Here is a 23805-nt window from a genome sequence, read left to right on the forward strand (position 1 = left end):
AAATTAAAAAGTGGTAGAATCAGCAAAGGAAATGAGGGAAAAAGAGAAAGTATGAGAGAAAAGAAGAGGGAGTTAGAGAGTGGGAGAGAAGAAGGCAGAAGCCGCAGTCAACCTTTACAAAAATCAATAACTCAACCTAAGATGGAGACAGCAGGGCAGTGAGGGAAAGAAGGGGAGAGGGAACGGAGAGACGGGGAGATGGGGGGAGAGAAAGCAGCTGAGAGAGCAGATGAAGCTGAAAACAGAGACTGAGTGTGTAAGAGAGGTAGAATAAGATAGAGAAGGTTGCAGGTCTTTGTGTGCTCAGGGAAAAGCCCAGCGGGTTAGTGTCTGGCCCGAAGAGGTCAACTTCTTCACCTGCGGATCGACTGCAAACAAAGAGCAGGGTAGGAATGGAGCTAAAGGAAAGAATGTAGCAGGTTGGATGAGAGGAGAGTGTCATAGGTTATTCTTTGTTCTCCTTCGAAAGACGTTGTGTTCACCCCTGAAATGTCTTCTTTTTTTCCCACAAAGCTGTGGCTCTCAGCGCCTTAGACTGTAATAAATGCTTGCAAGAAATCGTCAACGCTGATGCAATGATGAAATCCTCCAAACATAATGTGCTTCGCAAGCAACCAGCAAGACTTAACTGTATACTTGAGGCTTTCAAGGCCAGAACATTTTGTAAGTGAATGATTTTCATTCAGACTTACAGTACAGATAAATCACCAAGGTTACAAGCAACTTGCCAAGTGTTTAAATCAGGATTGGCAGGGATAAAGCAAAAGAGAGAGTGGCACAGAGAGCAGCCCTCCTTGATGATTTTTGACAACATGTCTTTCTCCATCTTTTTTCTCCCAGTCTTCTTTCTTCTTCTTCTTCTCTTAAATATGTTTTGCCTAGAATGTTACTGTATTGTTTGATCATGCCATGTGAGAGTACGACAAAAAAAAAGTCAATGGAAATTGAGTTTTTTGGGTAGCGGCACAGCTGGACCATAAAAGGCAAAAGAAGTGAGAATTGAAGAAAAAAAAGTCTTTTAGGATAAAAGCTTGAAGTCCATCATGCTTTTGACAACAAAATGTTGCGATGACGAACATAGCACAGAGTTGTCAGCAGGATGCACAGCCCCTTCATGAGTAATACAAAGCAGAAATGCAGCAAGATCTTCTTTGATAATTGACAGACACTAGAGAGACTTGTTTCTGTTGTTATGTGTCACAGCAACATGAAAGAAATTTAGACTTTCATTGTGGGAATGTTTGTGCCTGCTTGTATGTTTGAGTGTGTGGGTAGGTGCATGAACACAAGTGCAGTCTGTTTCTAGCTGAGTACTGACCTGTGATGTGTGAGGTATTTGTAATTAGTGCTGTGGTGTCGTACCAATTATTTACTCACTTACCTTTCAATCAGCTGTCTAAATTTGCACCCCAGTTGCCAGTCGAAAAAATTGGCATTGTATGTTTCATGCATACATACCCACATTTCCAAAGTCTTGTTATTCAGATTACATGTGTAGAAGCCGAGTGCCTCATTGAGACCTAAACACATGGTTTCCCACTTAGCAGAGCAGAATTGAAGACCAGCAGTGTCTGTGATGACAAAAGCAAGTATTTTTTAAATAAATGTCTGGGACATATCCACCAGGGTTGTGGCAACAATGCCAGGTATCCTTTAAGGAGATGTTCGTGACATTTCTACCAGGGTTGTGATGACTGACTTTTTAAGATTTCCAGCACATTTCTTCCATAGTTGTAGTGATACAACCAGGCATTTTTTAAGGAGACGTAGAGAACATTTCCACAGTGGTTTGGGCAACAAACCTGAGTAGATTTGCAGGACAATTCCACGATGTGTGTGGCAACAATACTTTTTAAAGAAGTTGTGGGGGCATTTCCACCAGGTTTGTGGCAACAGTACTGGGTATGCATCTGGGAGATGTCCATGACATTTCCACCACAGTTTGGTGACAAAACTTTGTATTTTTTTAAGTAGACATATTGAAAATATCCACCAAGAGGTGGCAATAGTTCAGGTAATTTTTAAGAAGATGTCCGGGACATTACTGTCTGTGGTTCTGGCGACAACAACGGGTATTTTAAGCCAGAGCATGATCTTTTTGTAACCATAATCAAATGTTTTTTGTGCCTAATCCTAATCACACATTAACCACAGTAGTGTGTTAAGTTAATGTTAAGTTTCAAAATATACACTACATATGAAATGTACAAATGTAATATATCTGTGGTTTGCAGACACATACAAAGCCAACATTTATTCTGGAGATTGTGTTGAACTTTATGACCTCTTAAGTGATCTGTGGCTAAAAAGCTTCAAAGCATTTACACAAAATGCAAACTTTTTAACAATGAATCTGCAAACGAGACTATGGCTCCAAATACAGTACCATGTTTTTGTGACACTGACAGTGTTACAAAAAGCAGTTTCATCACTGTGCTTTACATAATCCTAATCCTCTCGAGTGTGTTTACCAAGCAGCAAACACCACAGCTGAATGTTGAACATCTTGTCGTGTCCTTGATGAATATTTTCAAAAATTATTATTCCTGTGGGAAAATATTAACACTCAAAGAGGGAATGTTTACGGCTGTGTCAGCTTGACATAATTTTATCTTTGGCAGCCTGCAGTAAACCAAAATCAGAGCTAAAACCCCGTGTGACATCACAGATGCTACTGTATATCCACATCACTGTACAGGGTTCTGTGCATATAGACTAAAAAAACATATGGTTTTTGCTTTAAGAGGCAAATGAGAAAATGCCCACTGGTGGCATGTCACTTGATGACTTACTGAAGTTGAGTAATTATCAGAGCCACACTTTGTTTTTTTCACTGCAAACTCTTGACATATTGTTAAGATAACATGACAGCGTGCACTATTTCTGCCCTGTTTGCCGATCTTGATTAAGCAGTATCTAATTAATGAAATGAAGTTAAAGTTTGGATGTGACAGTTTACCTTTAATTACAGCATAAATCTTCACACCTTAGTTGTGAATTTGCTCATGACTCCCACAGTTTGCTTGTCACTGGGTACTAAAAGAACTGGCACTTGTTTCCCGCTGTCACCTACAGTCCCTAAAAACATCTTTGTCACGACCAGTCTCTCAGCTCTGGTTTCTCGCTAATCATGTTCTCATCTTGTGAGTCCCTCCTCTCTCTCTCTCTCTCTTTTTTGTCTTCTCTGTTTCTGACTGTTGTGTTTTCTCTATTCCAGCTGCCTGTTTGCTGAACTCTTGTTTCCTCTCCATTGGCCTCTCTCTCTCTCTGATTTACTTTTTCTCTTCCTCGCTCTCTCTCTCTTCCTCTTTGCCCTCGCCTCTGTGGAGTTGTTTATGCCCCGTTCATCCTCCTCTGTAATTATGAGTGTTGTTCACTGTATCCCCATCCATATGACGAGCCTGACGGATATGCAGGGAGATGGATGGTGTGAGTAAAACACCAGAGTGAAAAATGAGTGTGTCTTGGCAGAAGCCATTTTCCTCATGACACATCTGTCCATCGGCCTTGACCTGAGGGGACACGGCACTAAATCTGACTTATAGTCATAAACACACAGACACACACACACACTGATCGAGATTACCCTGCGGTAATGATGATTATGGTTGTTTATGGTCTTCAGCCTACACTTCTGTCAGTTACAACGGCTGCCGGAGGTGTGTGTTTTTGTGAGCGCACATATTCCACTTTGTTTGTGCGTATGTTTATGTGTGGCTCTAGTGCATATTTTAGAGTCAGGAAAGTGGGGGGGTGATTGCAGCAGAGTCGGGTTTATGTGTCCTTTATCAAGCAGACAAGCCAATTAGGGCACAACCATTGATATTAATTTTCCCTTCCTCCCCCTCTCTCCCCTTTCTGAGGTGTTTTTCATTTAATAGCCGAATACACTCCGTGATGACCCGTGAAGAGTTGTAGATGGGTGCAGAGGTATGCAGAGTGAATTTACTAGAGCGTAACATTGTGCTGAACAGCGGGCGGGGGGAAGGAGGCTCGGCCTCAGAACTGTAAGGGAGGTGGATCGCGTTACGGGTGCTCTCAGGTAGAAATTGTTGAAATAACTCATTATCCTTCCCCGGCCTGTCTGCTGTGTGTTCTGATGTAGACAACGGAGGTATCTCACCTGACATTGTATGCACTGCAGGCAACAATGAACTTATTTCTATGCTGTTCTTCTTTAACCTCCTACCTTCACCACCAAAAAGAACAAGTAATTGCTTGAATTAATTATTCATGCGTTGATAGATTTTTTTGCAGTACTAAATACCAACCAACATTTCAGCATTATGAATCTATAACTAGTTGTACTTACAACTTTTTGAAAACAGTTATGTTTGCATTCTCTTTTCTCACCAGAATAGATGTTGGCATGCTAGCAGTTGTCTCTTTCCTTTCTTTTGCTAATGTATTGCTAGATTCCTTTGCCAGCTATCACCACTAACCATTGATCACTGAAAATGTGCAACCAGATCTCTCCTCCGACTTGTCAATTGACTCTTAGTCATTAGCCCTCGGGGTCAGATACTGACGTAATTAGGCACCCTTTGGCGGTGGTATGAGATGCAACAGGCAATAGCATTTTTTGACAGGCTGAGCAACTTCATAGTGTAAAGAGCAAGGAGGTCCACATGGTTCAGGCAGGAGGGGAGGTAGATGGGTCAAAAAAACACTGGAATTTCAACCGGGGGATCGCTGCTTAGAAGTCGTGAATTTACAGCTCTCAGCAACTTAATAAGATTCAGTCTCTGGTTTTAGTTTGATATCTAGTTGGCAAAAAAATGTTTTTTCGCACATTTACAATTCATTGTTAGCACCGTTAGCTTGTTGAATATATTATGTGAATGCCACTGTCACACTGAACGACCTGTGGAGCCCATTCAAACTTTAAAACTTTGCATGAAAAACAAACAAATTGTCCATTATTTGTATTAAACAGCCAAATCCGATTTGACTGGCATAATTCTGAGTCTGGTGTAGCCCTGTTTTTTTTCTAAACCTAACCACTTGCTTTTGTTGCCTAAACCTAAGGAAGTAAAACTAAAATCCAAATTTTTACCTCGTACATATAAGTGTATTTTAAAAAAAATACATTATGACACGTTAACCCTGAGCATCTAAAATTTAGGCTGAAGAGGTACTAGAGCATCATAGTTTGACATGAGCCACTGAGCAAGTGTCGAGCTGGGAGTGAGAATGTGTTGAACAGTGTGAAACCGTTGGTGGGTCTTTGTGTTGCATCATCAGCTTGCACAGGTTACCTTTAAGTTACCTTAGAATATTCAGGACCCCATTTTACCCACATTTACTCAACCGCAGGTAAAGAATTATAAGGATTTACAGATCACAGGCATTTGATTTATTGGTATGCATTGTAGCCCTTAGCAGATCAAACCATAAGGGACTGACGGGAAAGGCGGTGTGTGTTTCAAATACAACTTCAGATCAGGATCAGGACAAGGGGAGTTTGCAATTAGCATGGATTAAAGGGCAGATTATAGCGAGACTAATGAGAACATAAAGAGATTAGATGCCAGGAAAGAGTCGTGTAGACGTGGGAGAGATAGACAGATATGGAGCATGGACACAGTGAGAGACAGAGAGAGAAAGAGAGAAAGACCACTGAGACCAACTGATATGAGAATGCAAGGAAAGGTGTGCAAAGCAGATATGAGGGAGGGAGGGGGAAAAGTAGCCTGGTAGAGCAAGAGATTCAGGAGTGCAGAGGGAAGGTAGAAAGACATAATAGGAAGAGAGATAAAAAGAAAGAGGCCTCTGAAACCAAGAGATATGAGAGAGCAAGGAAAGGGTGGTGAGCGTGAAGTAGAAAGGGCTCTAAATATGTGGGAGCCATAGAGTCGGAGAAAATGGTGGTAGCACAGAGAGGCAGGAGGGGTTCTTGAAGTAATTGATGGATAGGTGGTCCGGGAGAGGAGAAAGATTGAGACAATAGACAGAGACAGGGGAACTCTGCAAAGACTCAGAGACAGATTAAAAGGGGCAGAGAGGAGAATACACAGACACACATGCACTGGTATAGATAAACAAAAGCACAGAGACAAAGAAAGAGGCTCAAAAAATCTCTGTCTTTCTGTTTTTCTCACACATACACACAAACACAAACTGCATTATCTGTAGCTCTCGGGAGACATCCCAAGGCAAGGCTAATATGCCTCCCTACAGTCTCCCTACAGAAACAGAGATGTTAAGAGGATAGGAAGCTAACAAAGACCAGCGGGCACAGAGTGGAGACACCAGGCTCTCTGCACAGCAAACAGAAATGCAAACAAATGATGACAACAAAGAACAGAAACCAACGTCATATTGACAAAGACAAATTGATCCAGGACTTTGTGCAAAAACTCTCCAAGACGGGAGGGTGCTCTTGTCTTTGTCCAGAGCCCTTGAGAGTGAATGGGTGTGCACATTTTTTGTTGTGTCTCCTGATGGGAGCTTTTCAGCGAAGACTTATTCTTGCCCTTTCTTATTTTCTAAATTATACAGTAGCTGATCTTGTTAGAGGAGAGAAAAGAAGAGTATTGATTCACATTCACCCTCCTCAGAGATCCGTGCAGAGAGCAAATGAGCTGTTTATATTTTCATCCGCATGTGAGCGCCATGGGAGTGTTTCAGCGTGCTGTACAGGCACCTGTCACTCAGCAGGGCCAGAGAGGGAATTCAGAGTAAATGCGAGGCAATGATAATCACTCTTTAAGGTGTAATGACTCTGGTAAAGGTGATGTCTGAGACAGGTTTATGAGAAAACCAAATCTAAGGGTTATGAATGCCATTCTGGCATTTCAGCTCCAACTGACCGCCTTTCTTAAAAGCCATCATTTCCCAGACTGGGGATATGAGCAACTGAGCATGTCGAGTGCCTTTTTGGACCCACTGACCTTTCAGTTCATGGTCTGACTGGCAGGGGTGTGATCCCTTGATATGAACTAAGTGCGCCCCATGTGCTTGTGGTGAGTTGGGTACGAATACTTGTGACAGATTATCAACAGAGTTTTATGGAAAAGCACTGTCTGTGTACTACGGACCAATCTGTGATAAGCTTGATCAGCAGACCAACCTGAGGCTAGAGGCTGCTACCAATAGTACCTGAAATGTCAGCCTTAACCTATCACACAACGAACAACTGATAACAGCTTTTGCCCCAAAGCCAGAGACAGTGTTTTGACATAAAAATGCAAAATAAAGATGTGGTATCTGCTGCTGTATCAGCCATCCATCATGATTTAGTACCAACAGAAACCAGCAAATAATTACTTAGTAATTTAAATTTTCATTATCACTTTTAATTTAAAGAGCACAATAGAATAAAGTTAAACATCTTCACCAACAGTATAAACAACACGGTGAGTTATGGACTTCTAAAGGTTCTCTGTTACATATTTTATTCACCTTAAATCAATTTTTGAAACAGTCATCAACTCATAACATTCAGGTTTGACCAGCCCAGGCACTAGAGGATGATGTTGGCATTATATGTTTCTATGAACCACAATTATGTTGCATTTCAGCATTTTATATGTATTGTTTTATTTCTCAAATGACATTATATATGAGGTAACTTTTTCACTGGGGGGTGGAGGGGATGGTGGATGCAGAGCCACCTTGGCAAAACAACTACCAAGCTACAGACCACTGTACAAGACCAACAAACAACAAAACAAGTTGTGTTTAAATGAGTCACTTCTGTGTTTTCATACACTTTTTAGGCACCTAACGTGGGTTTTGTAGTGACCAGTCAGTGTGTCTCTTCGGCTTTTTAGGCACTAAATGACTGTGTTTTGAAGCTGTTGTAGTTTTTAGAGAGATATTGTTGCTTTTCCCGTGGACACTGTGCCTCCAAAACTGAGTATCTTAAGCAAAAACATCATCTTTTTTTATTTACCACCCTCAAGTCTTTTTGTACCTAAACCTAACCAAACATTAGCCACAGCCTTGGTGAAATGTTAAGTTTGAACATATCTGCTACATAATAATGTGTAAATGTAACACTATCCATGGATTCAGAAACATATAATATCACCTTTTTTCTGGTGATTTGGTTGGTTTGACATAATTTTGGTGTACATGCCTGTGTGCGTTTGTTATTGTTATTTTTTTTTATGAAGTATTAAGGCATGCCCTACAGGGACTAAACTCTCAGCTTATGTCTAAAATGAACAGTAAAGATGTTTGGCTCAGTAGCCCTGCAGCAACGTGAAAGGCTTCAGTCGTTCTGCCACTAAAGGGGAACTACGTCCTTTTTCAGAACTGATATGAGTTTTCTTCTGGCTAGGAAAGAGTAGCTCATGTTTGCAGATATTGATTGAAGTTTCCTAGGCTGTGGAAATAATATACTGAAATTTTTAATTTAGTTGGTGTTCCCCTTTAATATGAGTATTCTGGGAGCCATTTTGAGTTTAATTGCTGGGCTAAAGCATAGATGGTTATCAAAGAGGGATGAAACTGACAGGTCTCTTATCACTATAAAGACAGCGATCACGCTCTTTCTCTCGTTCTGTCTTTTTTCATTGCCATCTTTCTGTTGCTGTCATTCTTCTTATCTCACAGCCTCCAAATCTCTCTCCTACTCTCTCTCTCTCTCTCTGTTGCCTTTCCCTCTACAGCTCTATGTGTCTTTGCTTTGGGATTATGAGTCTCGGTACAAAATGCAGCAGACATGATGAAGATGTAGACATTAACCTCTCTGGATAAGAAGAGAGATAAATAGGTTAGTGTGTCTGTAGGTTTGATGTTGAAATAACAGCCAGATAAAGCCATCACAATAAGCAGTGTTGTGTGGCTGTCCCCGAGGACAGGAGAGGAACACAACCTCAGGCCTTATCAATCCGTCATGTCTGTTTTCTCCTCTCCTGTGAACATTTAAGATGTTTGTTGGGGGATTTGGCTGTGAGAGCAAGAGGAGCGATAAGGAAGGATGTTAAGATCATAAAGATGAATACAGACAAGAAATTTCCGCTTGGTGTTTTAATTTATTCATCCTTTGAGATTTAATGGATAATTTTGCTTTATTAGAGCTTGGGTCTTATTTACACAGCTTAGGCTGTACTATTAGTGATTAGAACATTTTATTTATCAAAGTTATAGTTCAGACCAGAAAATAAGAATACTGTAACATTGTTACAATGAAGTCCAACAAATCAGATTATTAGCCAGGTATCTAAACCACTTTATTTAGACGTAAAATCAACAAGGTATTATCTCAAGGCGAGGGCTGCACAATTATTCGAAACATTATCAGAATTGCCGTATGGCCAAGTGCAATATCCTAATCGCAGGAGCTGCAATTTTTTGATAAAGAAAATTGTGTCACCACAAACCATCATTAATGAAGCATTGTGAAGATTCCCTAGCATACAAATCATATTCCAGACTTAAGGGAACTTGCCTGTTTGGTGCCAAACAGCAAAATCACATAATCATTTTTATAGTTTGTACAGTGAAAATGAAATACAAAAATGATCATTTCCACTAAAATCATTACTCATATTGTAATTTCAATATCTGTCAAAAATAATCGCAATATGCCTTTTTTTTTTTTGCATATCGTGCAGCCCTACTGAAGGCACAGGATATCTGTGTGCACACTAAACTACGATAAGTGCAGCAGGTCAAAGTTGTTCTGGAAACTGTGATGGTTGTTTTTAACAAGCACAGTTTGTGCAATAATTTTACAATTTTCTTTCAGACAACATTGGCTTTACCTGTTTAAAACCTGTGAGATCATTTTACTGAGTAGTCTTTTGCCGAATCTGACTTCTTTTCAGCAATGTCTCCTCTTTCCCAGATCTCAGCAATTGTGTTAATGAGTGCAATGTTAATATTACTGACAGCATCGTGGTCAAAAGTACGTAAAAGTGACTTTACTTGTAATCAGCCAGAATTATCCTTTTATTTATTGTGGTAAATGATGTAACACAATGCTCAAGATAAGGCTTACATCTGTCTCCTCCACTGCTTTCATCTTCCAAAAATCTATTTGTATTTGACCAGTTAATCCCTTGCTCTATCATTAACATTTTTTATTCCTTTGCCCTGTAAAGTCTCCTCCAGTATTTTATTAAACTCAAATGAGAAAAAGCTTCATCTGTCTCTTTTCTGATGCAATGTTGCATTAAAATATACAAATACAGCAACCACTCTTTAGATTAATCTTAATCTGGTGGGACTTGTGATAATTATTGTGCACCTGCTTTTTTAAACCCACACTTAAGAACACCCAAACAAACACACACACTCTGTCCTTCTCAAACATGCACTCGCACACACCAAAACGCTGCTGAGCCTCATCTTGGCAGTGCCCTCGCTCTGCGGCTCTCCATATGAACTCTCTGCCAGTGTGATTCCATCTCTCCTATCTCCATCCATCCATGCTGTCGTTCTCTCATCTCCCCCTCCACCCTCTTCCTCACTCTCCACTCCTTGGTTGTTTGTTTTGGCAGAGCTTAAACTGAATCACACAGGAGACTTTAACTGGCACAATACATAGCTCCCATTCCACCTGATGCCCTGCTGTTTCTCCTCTCCTCTCCTCTCCTCTCCTCTCCTCTCCTCTCCATCATATTTTCTTACTCCTCCTGAAAAATAGGTTATGAAAAAAGGATCAGCTTGGAATTTTTCTAGAAAAACAGTTTTATTCTACTTGCTTCCCACCTGTCTAAAAAGTTTAGAAAAGTGAGGGCTCAAATCGGATGTGTTATGGCATGGCAGGGTCAGTGAGAGGCCAAGCAGAAAGTAAGAGAATGAGACTTTTGGCTTCTGGGGCATTAACTCACTGTTTCACACTGTATGCTTCTGTTTACTTGTTGCCCTTTGGCTCACAAATAAGACAGCTGGGAAACTGTTGTCTTTTCAGTGTGGCTTGTGATCTGCCTGACCACAATAATGTGCCAACATTTAAAACTGTATTTTTAGTACAAGACGGTCTGTGATATATCCATTTATGTGTTTATGCAATAGTCCACAAAGTCAAAGCTATTTTTGAAAAAAGTTTATTTCCTCCATCATTTCAAAAAAACAAACCCAAACATCCGCACAAGCACTGTTTTAAATTAATTAAGCCTAAAATGAAATTCCAAAACACAATTGAAGTGCTGTCGAGGCCATGCCAAACTAAAAGGGGTTAATATAACCCTAATACTAAAGCCATGCTGGCAAATCACACAAGGAAGAAAAAGATGCTAGCTAATCAGAAGCCTGAAAAATAGCCCCAAAATGTTCCTGTCTACACTTCAACACAGAAAACAGAGTTTCTGAACATCTTTACCCTAAAAGGACTTTTGCAAAAGTTCCATTTTCAGTGACCTAACCACAGATTGCTTGTGGACAAAAGTCCAAAAGGCATAGAAAAGCTATTTTTGAAAAACACCCAATTACTTGTGGACTAGGCCTATGTTGCTTGTTATTTACAGTATAGCATCTGTTGATGTCTGTTGCTGGAACCTTTCACTGGGGGCATTGCTTTCCTCATGTAGCAGATGTTTTGTCCCAAAGACTTGTTTTATATTTCACACTCCATCATAGTTTAACAAGAACTAAGCCAGGTTTCCACCATCAGTTTCAGTATAGTAACCTTAGGACCAGTACATAACCCGTACAGACATGTATCTAAACCCTAGAACTCTTTAGCCTTTCCACCGCAGACAGAATGTGTTGGAAGAGGGTTTCTGAAAGAACAGGAGTGTTTACCGTTTCTGTCACAATAAATGAGATATTTAAAAATAGTGACTTTTTGCATTAAGTCCTTGTAGAAGAGCAGTGATGATTGTAACTCTCTTGACAGACTGCATTGTTATTAGCTCCACGTTTTAGTATCAGATCAGTGTGCTAGGTACCTCAACAGAGGGGTGGCAAAAAAAGTGCTGTGCTATTGGTACCATCCACAACCTTTTTGCAATGGAAACCCAAAAATAACTGTTCTAATGTGTAACGAACTGAACTGAACTGAAGTGAACCGGACTGCTTGTTGAAAACGAGGCTCTTGAGGCAACATAACTAAAGCCACTTGCCATTCACTTTGAAAAGTAGCGGCAGATCATCTTCAAGGACGATGGCATGACACTCACTAATTGGGCTGTGGGGCAAGATGCATGGTGTTTCGCGTGGCTGGGACTTAGCTTAGTTGGCTGTGGTTGGGGACCTCACTGACCTATCTGTGAAGGTCTTAATTTCAAACTTGGTTCTTACTTGTATAAAAGTGCAACAACACACACACAAACGCACATACATGTCCACACAAAGGGAGAGGATTGTGAAGTCTCTTGAGCAGGCAGTGTTAATCCTATTGACAATGGCTTGTCTGAACAGCGGCCTGGAGAGAGATGAGGCTAATTCTCTTTATGAGGACAATAAAACCCACAGGTCACCAAGGCCAAACACACACACGCACACATAATATATGTGTATATATAGATATATATATATAAACACACAGAAACACACACACAACTTCCTCTTGGAGTTTAGCACCAGCTCAGAAAATATAAAAATATAAGAGTGTAATAATACCATACAGTATATCACACCTCTCAATGCAATTGTGCTGCATCAGAAGTCAGCTTCAATCCCCTCCTGTAAGGAATGTGGCTCAGGAGATTTCATTGTCTCAGAACGAATTTGACAAAGCGATATTGACAATGCAGCTTATTTTCTTTGAATAAAGAGGGAAATGTAATATTGTTTCATTATCCCCTGCTGTTGTTGTGATGTATTTCCAGGCACCAAAATATTTACACCTATCTCTCTGCCTATTTACTGTCTCCTGCCAGAATATGTTATCTAGGGCGAAGAAAACAATATTACATTTCTTATTGAAAAGCAGTGATCCTTCACCTTTTATCCACTCATTAAAACACACACACTCACACATGCTCACGGGCGCACATTCACACAGAGAGGTGTTTGTGTGTCGACAGATGTGCTCAGAAGTACTTGCATTCACACAGACACTTATATAAACACAGATTCACTCATAATAATGCAACACTCAAATGTAAATGCAACGCTGAATCTGTGTTTTAGCAGATCTTTGAAATCACAGGTGTGATCTATGACTAAGTGTGCCTGCCTGTCTCAAAGGCATTTACCATCCAGCTGTGTAAAACATGCTGAACAAATGAATTACATTCACCATGCAGCTGCTGGCTGTCAATATAAATCACATTAATGCGACAAAAGCCTCAAACAGTGAATGATTTAACAATTAATCACTGGCAATGGGAAGGAGTTTGGACAGTTTAGTAACACAATGTGACTGCCTTTGCAGAAGTTTGTGTTTTCTGTGAGGCAAACAGTGAACATTATAGTATTCAACTAGAAACCAGTAGGGACATGACTGTTCTTTTTGGAAAGGAACCAATATATTTCTGTTTTGTTTGTGTGTGTTTGCTCCCCAGATGGGACGCCCTATACTTGGTGGGTGGGTCGGGGCAGCGAGAAGCACTTCTACTGGGGAGGCTCGGGGCCCGGCATCCAGAAATGTGCCTGTGGCATCGACAGGAACTGCACTGACCCCAAGTATGACTGCAACTGCGATGCCGACCACAAACAATGGTAAGTCAGACAGTCACATAAAAGTTTAGCCGGAGCGCAAACAATTTGTACCATATTGATTAACTTCACTACAGTTTCAGTTATGCATTGACTTTAATTAAAGTCTGCAGAACCAGCTGCCAGTGAAAGTTTTCGGTCACACCCAGTCCACCGGCTGCAGTGGAGCATAGCAGGTCATACAGGGACATTCATACAGCCGAGTCAGCACATCTGTTATTTGCATCATTCTGCTGTGCATTCTGCTTAATGCTCCTTTGAGCACCCAGCTGTATCCATCCCACTTCAGTTTTACAGATTTGCCCTATCACTGACGCTACGGTACATCTGGGTTATCAGAGACTCAGTGGCACGTATGGAAAACTGTCTAAAAGCCAAAACAGTTTACTGGAATAGAGTAAGATTTCCCAAGCACATTGGTTAGTCTTAATCCTCAATGGCTTTCCTCTTGTAACATATGGTTTGAAATTGTTTCTATGGTCTCTGTTGTGCATATCAGACTATGTTTTTCTACAAAAGACAGTGTGGAAGTGGTACAATGGAATAATAGTCAGGTGTTTTTTCACTTACACTGTACTCTAATACATCTAACACTTCAATACAAGAACAGTACTGCTCCTTCCATTTCTTCAACACGGATCAAAACTTTTGTGAAAGCAGTCTTTTTGTCTGGGATATGTAGCTTTAGCCTCTGACTTTTAGAACAATGTCATATATGTAGCCATCAAATGCATATTTACAAGCCTTATACTAATGCTGTGTCTTAATTTGCACACTTTTGTTATTTCAAAAAGGTTTCTGACCAAAATTATCCAGTACCAGGAGGATGGGACTGGATGGTCAATTACTGTTCATTACAATCAATAACCAGTGGACAACTCAATAAAGACATTTATGCTTTTTAATTAACTGGATAAAGTGGATTTAGTAAATATTCTCGCTATTGGGATCAGCCCAGTATTACCGCTGCCACTTACAATCAGCCACAAAGCAGCTTCAGTGAAGCAGTTAGGAGTTAAATGCCTTTTTCAGAGGTTCTTCAGGGACACAACAGTGTTTGTCATTCAGCCCACCCACAGATTTTCTCTGCTGGGTCAAAGGAACTTCTATTTTACCTTAACAGTATTTAATGTTTTGTTTGTTTTTATTAAGCACTATGCAAAAAATCTCACTTTGAATTTTGAAATCGTAAAGGTCAGTGTACCTATTGAGTGCTAGTTACAGTATGCTTCATAAATACATGTTCTTTTACTGAGAATTTCATTTTGGCTGGCATTCAAATATAGAAATATCTAAATCCCTGCATAACTCCAATAAATAACGTATTGCCTAAAAGACTGCCGTTGATATGGCAATACTGACTGTATTGCTATATCATTCAACTTTAAAGTAAAAAATGTCATACCCACGGACATTTTGACGGGACGACTTTAATGTGCTGAAACTATAACCATCCCTAATGCTAATGTTTGCATTAATCTGTCAGCTCAGAGTCTGCCTTAGCTGGACAGTGTGATGAGGTGTCTAACTTCAAAGTGACTGAATGATGAATACCACTATCAGTGATGCGTTTTAAGAGCGATGTTTGCCAGGACCAACAGTTTGTGTTTCAAAGCTCCTTTAACCAGCTGATGGATTTTCTCATTAAACCGATCACTGTCTGTGGGTGTGTGTGCATGTGTGTACATACTGTATGTTTGTCTGTGAGTAATTACTGAGTGTTAGCATGAAGGAGAGATTTCATTTACTTTCATGTCTCCCTCCTCATCTCTAAAACTGATGAGATTACAAATAAGTCTTACTCTGTCTGGCTCTCTCCATTAATAATGTATGCATTAATGTCTCATTGTCTGGCTGAGTGACTTGATGAAATATTACCCATATAACTCTATTTCCACTCGTTACCCATATTTTTGTCAGCTCATAGAAGCATACACATATGTATGCACACATAGATACACGCTCACATACAGACACACTCATGCGTGCACAAAGCCATAAAGCAGATCTCGCTGTTTCATTTTCAAACAACAGTGAATAGCAAACAATAAAAATCAAATAGTTTATAGCATTTTATGCTAAAACTCATGCCCACCATGTAGCCTGTGATGTAGAAATAATTCTTTGTAGTATTATAATGGGATTGTCAGTGGACTAGTTCTTGTGATGGCAAGAAAAAGTAATAATGCTGTCAATTGATTTAGTTCTTCTGATTGATTGATTTTTTTTCTCATTCATGGATTGCTTTAAATATCATGCCAACTATCCACTCATTCATCCATACATCCAATTCATTCTTCTATGTGTCACTCTTGTATTGTTATATACTCCTTTATTGTTATATACTCTCCTTTAACCATTTTGTTATGGTGTGTTAGGTTCATGTACAATAGTTTTTTCTCTTTTTTTTGTGTGTGTGTGTGAAACAAAAACATTCTAGAGAAAATGTAAAAATAACTTACACAGATATGCATATATACAAAGCATACCCATATACAATGTGCTACTAGAACATAGAGGCAAATTGGTTATGTGTTATATTGCAATTATGTCGGTTACCACCCTCATATTTAAAAAAAATAATAATTAGGAATGAGTTTTATGTATATATATCTGCACATTTTCACATATATATTCTATAATAAGTAATATAAACATTTGGTATGCTTTATGTAAGGTAATTATATGGTTACAGCTAGGGCTGGGCAATATGGGGAAAATGAAATATCACGTCATTGATATTGCGATGATATTGTAGGGTTGACTATTGGTGCTAGTATATGCAGAATAAGATTTATGATAAATAACCATCAATAATGTGGAATTTAATGACTAAGTGGATGAGGAGAATTAATAAAACAGTCTGTTTTTTCAGAAAATGACATTACTTTATTGTAAGTCAGCTTCTGAAACAAGGAAAAGACAACATTTATGATATTACAATATCCAAAATCTAAGGCAATATCTTGTCTTGTATTACTATATTGATATTATATTAATATATTGCCCAACCCCATGCAACTAACATCTATTATACATGTTTTTTGCCATGACCTTTTTTCTCTGCCTCCTATATGAGACATACATCATCTTTAACATTCATTTCACAACCATTTAAGATTTTTTTTAGGATGCACATTAACATACTATAAGTACTCCCTTAAAGTCAAGGAACTCTGTGAATGAGCAGCATTTGCATAGTTTTGAAAAAACTGGCTATAATCAAAAATGTGCAACATACAAGAAGGTTCCTCAACAGCAAAAGATGCAGAAATTTCACATTTTATTTAACAACAAGATAAGGGACTAAATATTTAACATGGTTCCTCCTCTTCCCTCCGTCTGCGTGTTTCCACTCATCTTACAGGAGAGAAGATTCTGGTCTCTTGGTATATAAAGAGCACCTTCCAGTCAGCCAGGTGGCTGTGGGTGACACCAACAGACCGGGCTCTGAGGCCAGGCTGACTGTTGGACCACTCCGCTGCCAAGGAGATAGTAAGTAACTCTTTCGTATTTTAACTAATGGGCAGCTTCGCAAATTTGTAACCAAATCAGAATCCCAAATGATGATTGGCTTGGACCAACGAGCATAATTGTGAAAATGAATATCAAGATTAAAGAACAGGAATCCCATGAGCCACAGGGGGTTGGAAATGTAATTAATGAATGATTGAATCAGGGACGTACATGAAGTAACTTTAACACAGGAGGGGTCCTGCCAGAGGATGCCTCTGATTCAAAGAGAGTGAAAAGGTCAGTAATGTAGCCAGGAGCGAAATCACACTGTGCTTTAGAATTATCAGTTAGATCTTAAAAATAACTTCAAAGCTAACAGGGTGCCTTCACATAAAAATGAAGACTGGTGTGAGCATTCTGGATTAGCTGCAGGGGTTAAAGGGACCTTTGAGTGTGGCAGGAGGGCTGCAGTTACAATGGCCTAATTGAGAGGAAATACTAAATACAACTTAATGACTTCCTCCAAGTCAGCTGCGGAGAGGTTGACTTTTGAAATAATTCTCAGCGGGTTGTCAAGGCATGACAGCATAACCTTTGTGAGGGGCTCATCAAAGGCTGAATCAAGAGAACACCTCCAGTCTCTTAAATACAACTCATATTCAGATTCCCCTGTTGACATTGTGTGTAGCCTCTGAACAGAGGCGGGGAGCCAAAGGACATTTTTTGACTGATGTTAAGTTGTAGAAGATTCCTAGACTCGAAACTTTATCAGACTTTTGAAATAGTTAGATTTATAATGTGTGAGGAGAGAAAATGATGTAGCGGCTACAACAAAGGTCACAGGGCTATGCAGTGTAGTTGTCGATAAAGGTTGTCTTTCCTATTAAGATCCGGATAGCTCTGTGATGTCTGTTGAACCACGGAGCTGCTGTGTCTGAAATACCACCACATTCCTAAAGCAGGTCATGTAGCACTGCATGGACAATGGAACACAGAGATCTAAAATAAATAAGATCACATTCTCCTGCATCTTTTGTCCAAAGAAGGTCATTTGTGACTCTGAGGAGAAATGTCAAGTATTCAGGAAAGCAGCCTAATGCTGTGTTCACACTGCAAGCAGCACAGCACAGGCTACAAGTCCTCTTCAATAGAATCCTGATAAGCGTTGAAAACTGACACCTTAAGCTTGTAGCTGCGGGGAGATGTGACACGCTCAAATAAAAATTGAGTTTGCCTCAACTTTTGTGCAATGACGCAGTTAAGCATCAACCAGTCGTATAGTTTTGCTTCTAGCTGTGGTGCTTTGTTATATAGCGTAGTTAGCTGGTGCTGTGATAGCTTTGTGTGCATTGTGGTGCACAGAGGGATGCATCGAAATTTGATGCTAAAATAGGACTCAGATATTACTCAAAACATATATATTTTTTGACCAAGCAGACCTACAAACTTTAGATGGTTTTCAGTCAAGTTGCATTGTGGCAAGTAGCAGACACACACAAGCACGTCACAGTGTAACTACGTTAATGAACGTTTCAGCAACACTTCAACAGTGACTCTGCGATGATGCAACTGGTCCGTCTGTTGCTGTGTCGCTTTTAGTTTTTAAAACAGCATAAAGCCAGACTGGAATGTTTTCCAAATTCAGTTAAGTCTGAATAAATTAACTGTGAGATTATGCATTCTCAATAACATACGATAAGAAGTGTAGGCACGCCAGTCAGGAGCAATGTTTGACACTGAGTATAGATTGAATTGTGGCCACAGATACCACCATGAATTACGCATCACTTGGAACTGTTATCTGCCCATCTCAAGGTCCTATTCTTGAAATATATTCCATTAAGGATAATGCAGGGCAAACATGCTCAAGAGGTTTTGCAGCTGAGTGCAGTTTTACATTTTTTGTGTCTGATTGCAGTTACCCACAAGGCAAAATATAAATGTGGCTTTTGCACAAAGAACACAGTAAGCAGAACAGAGAGAAAATAAAAACTGAAATTTTCAGCCTGCAAGCTACAGGTCTTTACCAATAAGGTACAGAGAAACTACAAAACTTCAGGCAAGGAATTTAAATGTGACAGAGAGAAAACATATTTGGGATTAGTATCCCAGTCTGTCAGTGCTCTTCATTTACCACCAGTCTGCGAGTCTGAAGACTGTGATACTTTCACCGTAACTGCGTGTGTCTTAGTACTAATCTCTGTGAACTAGACTGTTTTTGCCATGAGGCTCTTTTGCATTGAAAAGGGCCAGTTGTCTGCCAAATGCATATAGCCTACTTGAAATACGTGCAGATAGCACAGAAGCAAAAGGACACTATTTGCATGACGGTGCGGTTCGGGGTGCATTTCTGCCCCTACAGGTGCTCTAAGTTTCTTTCTGTCTTGTGAATTTGCTCATGAAACCTTTGACCTTTGAGAGCTCTCTGTGGGTACCAAAAGATACATCCTCTTGTTTGAAAGTCAGTAAAACAATGTGGACAGCGTGTTAAGGGTTGTATTGGCCAGTGCCCTGTGCCCTACAGAAAATAAATGGCTCCTAATTCTACCTACTCTGTGTTTGACTCAACTTTCTCAATGCATTTTTCTTGGGGAAAATAATTCATAAAAATCCAGTCAATGCTAGCTATTTCCATCACTATTGATGTATTCAGGTATGTAATAGTGGGAAACTGAACACATTGTGTAAGCCTAGTGAGCTATGTGCTGTACATTGTAGAATGATGCATTTATACAATTGATATGTATACTTAAATGCTATAGGAACTGGCTTCATCACTTAACAGGTATTAGGTGTGCAGTTTACTACAGTTACAAAGTCAGGTAATTTACTTCAAGCAATAATACACACAAAGTGGCTAACGATATGGTGACTGTCTCTCTCTTTGTAAATTATATGATTTACTTCATAGGTACATGGATTACTTTGTTAAACTGTGGTACCTGTACATTTCAACTATGTCAAGTATGTCACTCAGGGACATCCAGTTGTTTTCTGGACCGTTTTTTTTAATACTTAACACAAAAAAATATTCCACCCTGCTCTAAGAGGGCACGATCTTTGCCACAGTTGCACAACATCTGATAACACACATAGTACAATAATTAATGTCACATATCTAAGCATGGGCAAACCACCCATTATATTTCTTTACAATTAATGGAAAATGTGCAGCTGTATGGTTAGTGGGGTGGCGGCAAAGTCATGACTTAAACACCCAACAGAATTAAAAAAATAGAGGAGTACTTTGGTCTTTATTATCTTTACTTTCCTCATGTAGAAGAGCATTTTGCCCCCTTCTGCATCCCTAATCCCTGGAGAAATGAAACATTGTTAGTATGTCTAAGACTGAACAATACATCCCGACACTGAAAGCCAAACTTTTAGAAAGTAACAAACCGCTTTTGAAGATTAAAATTTGCTGCTGATGGTTTAAATGGGGTCTTAATTAAAAACTATTGTGAGAGAGAACAAGAGAAAACACTTCATGCATAGCGGAGTACAACTGGGCACATTGTTATTCAGGGGTTGCACTTGAGTATGAAAATAACACATCACTCATACTCACATTGTGCTGATCATTCAGAGAAATAGTTTTTTATCTTGACTTGTATTTCTGCTGTGAAAAATACTATGTGTGTATATGTGTGGGTTTTTTGCGCTTCGGAATATGTGTTTTTGTGTCTGTAGCCGCTTGTGTTTGTGTTTATGTATGCGTGTGTGGCCAGATAAAGGTATCTGAACTCTGTTCAGAGACTTTCCATCTAAACAGGCCTCTCATCCTTTTATTCTCTTCTGTCTAGTCCTTGTAGTTTTGGTTGTTTCTCAGGTAAACATCAGATATCAGATACTGCAGAAACACACACACAAACAACACACCCAGAGAGGCTGTTTAATCCTAGCTGTTTCTCTTCCTGTCTTTTCTTCTAATCAGTGTTGGCACACTGCTCCCTGTGGGATATGGGGTCAACTGGAAGACACACACAGATTCCTACTCTATCATATTGACCACCTCTCTTTCCTCCTAACTCATGAGCCTTTGCTGTTTCACTCTGTACCTGCAGTGTGTCAGTCCTGCAGTGTGCACTGTGTCTCTGTCTCTGTGATTCATGGCATCATATTCCTGATGCATCTGTCATACTTGGCTTAATGAAACATTTCTCATTCTGAATCTGAGTGGGCTTTCACACAATCTCATAAAAGTCAATGGATAATGGAAATATAATCCTAATGATGTAAAGCCACACAATGATAGCTCCCATTACAAGGAGAAATTCAGCAAAACACATACCAGTGTGTGATGCACACCAAAACCATCGTTTTAGGTGTTAGCAAGCCAGCTTGAAGATGACAAGACTGATATTTGTTGACATATTGCTATCCTGCTTCACCACACACTATAACTCTCCAGAAAAGTGTCATTTTTTTCACTCCCTGTATCAGCACACCAACACTAATTGACACTTTTCAAATGATGCAGTAATACATAGCCAGCATGTGTTGCTACTCGGGCTTTTTGCAGCCTCAAGTACAGTATCTTTTGGGAGGCTTCCTGAAAGCCACAAGGAGCCAGAAGCTGATTTGTTGTATTCGGCTGTGAGTTTCTCTCATCGTTCCTAAATGTGACAAAACAGATTACAACTAGAGTCAAACAATGCAACAATGACCAAATTTATATGCACACTAATATTACACTATTCAGTCTTGCAGGATTATGGTGCTGTTTTAGGGATTGTTGTAGCCTGAAATAACTGATTTCATGGCAGCTTTTCTAAAAAATATGATGCATGTTACAATGTTTATAGCTGTTGTAAAAATAGTTGTGGTGGTGTCTTGGATTCTGAGATTTTTATTATGAGCATTCAGTGTTTCCCACAGAATTAAAATCTATTTGTGTTTTGGGAGGGGGGGGGGCAGCAACATCAGATTGCCTACAATCAGCTGTTGCTGCTTTTGAAGCCGCGCTGAATGACCAGTTTCTTTAACCTCTCTCCTCCTGCTCTCTTTACCAAGTTGGCAGGGACTAACACAGCTGATTATCCCTATACTGGTCATATTTTGCCGCTGTGGGCAGAAGCCACACAGCCGTCGCTGACATTCGACACCAAGCTGTTACTCTGAGCAACATTGAAATGGCTTGACTCTGTCATTAAACCTGTTATTAACAGTTTGTTGACGTCAGCCATGTGATGCTAACAGTTAGCCCTGTCACTTTGTGTTTGTGACACTCTTCCCCAGGCACGGAGCTCCATTCCTGCAGAAGTAATCTCATGAAAAAGCAAGACAGAAGGACGGGGCGGGGGGCTGATCGCATCAATATGCTGTGTGCATCACCTTAATGTAATGATATTGTACCCATTTATAAATAGTCAAAATTACGATAAAGTTGCAGTGATTGGGCAAAGTTACACAACATTCACCAGGACTGACTGAGTTTGCATTAATTGTTGTGATAGCAACATCCTGGAGGGGCTGAATAATATTCCAAATATGACAATATTATTAATTTGATACAGGTCATGAAAACAAAATTTGCAATTTGGATATTTTGAATGGGGCCTTATTCCGAATGTGACATTCCCTATCAAGACATGTAGGGTATGCTGTTACTAGTCAGGTTTAAAAAGCATTTTTGGACAAGTATACAGCATTATAACAATATGTGTGTTATTTGAGGTTTTTACCTCAGTTTGCAAAACACGGCCTCTTGCCTGTTTATGGTCAGCTCTGTACGTTGTCATGGTTACGCTATACATAAAAAACAATTTTTAAGGCCGGGATAAAAGTGTGTCCAAGGATATGAGCAGATATTACAATGCTGACTTTTTCAAGAAAGTGGTTTAAGAAATAATAGAGGGAGGCTGTGATCGTACACTCAAAGAAGTTGGCCACTGGGGAAAAAACAATTGAAAAAAAAAACCTGTTTTGACACAAAGGAGCAAAATGGCACAAGCAACTCAAGTCATTCCTTTTTTTCTATATTTTGATGTGATAATGACATTTTAGGGCACATTAATCAGCATATATACAGCTGCATATAAAGGGGAATATAAATGAAATATAAATTTTCATTTACTGTGTAAACATCTTAGCAGGAATATTGTCTGTTTTTATGGAGTAAGGCCAAAAACATGAATACTTTGTGCTTGTAAATGCAGTCAGTGTATTATCTTTTCTTAAGAGTGGAACAGTTGAACCACACTACAGCTGCAGGCTCAATCAGATCCTGACTCCCCGTATGTGTTATCCATCAAGCGGCTTCAGAACAAAACTGTATGAATACCTCAATCAAGTGGTTTTGTCTTTGGAGATTGCCTCTGCCTCCCTCATCCCTTCTCTTTATTTTTCTACCTCCTAAGATGAAATAGATTAAAACAGCATAGACAGGAAGTAATGTCAGTATCTCCTGTGTGATGTAACAAAGTACCAGAGAGGTTTTGTGGAAAGTAATATCGTGCAGAGAGAAAAAGCAAACATGGATTTCACCTTTAGTGCATGGCAGCATGATCATTAGGATAATAATGCTTCATATATTATCTATTGTCTGCTTGTTTTTCATACTAAAGGGAATAACTGAGTGGAGCTATGCAATCTCAGTGGACTGTGTGTGGGCATTTTGCAAGCTTTACAGACTGTGCTGGATTTAAACTACAACAGAATGAATCTAAGAATACTGTGGATGTGGTTTACTTTCATGCACAGATTTTTTCACTCTCTATCAGTTTTTACATTCATTCAGGAGACAGGAAGTGGCCTGGTTCTGTCGAAGGGCCAGAACATGACAGACCA

The 23805-nt window shown here is 39.6% G+C and overlaps 1 protein-coding gene across 2 annotated transcripts in view; it reads left to right on the forward strand.

The window, feature by feature from the left end:
- cntnap2a (contactin associated protein 2a) overlaps window positions 1-23805 on the forward strand; it is a 376461-nt gene that overhangs the window by 289547 nt on the left and 63109 nt on the right. For both annotated transcript variants that reach the window (XM_088071612.1, XM_042510367.2), the window contains exons 16-17: window positions 13407-13563; window positions 16928-17055. In XM_088071612.1, the coding sequence (XP_087927738.1) occupies window positions 13407-13563; window positions 16928-17055 (285 nt within the window). The remainder of the gene's footprint in view (window positions 1-13406; window positions 13564-16927; window positions 17056-23805) is intronic.

This window comes from Plectropomus leopardus, chromosome 21, assembly GCF_026936395.1.
Source record: "Plectropomus leopardus strain MGB_pleo_1.0 chromosome 21, ASM2693639v1, whole genome shotgun sequence".
In the NCBI taxonomy this organism is placed as follows: Eukaryota; Metazoa; Chordata; class Actinopteri; order Perciformes; family Serranidae; genus Plectropomus; species Plectropomus leopardus.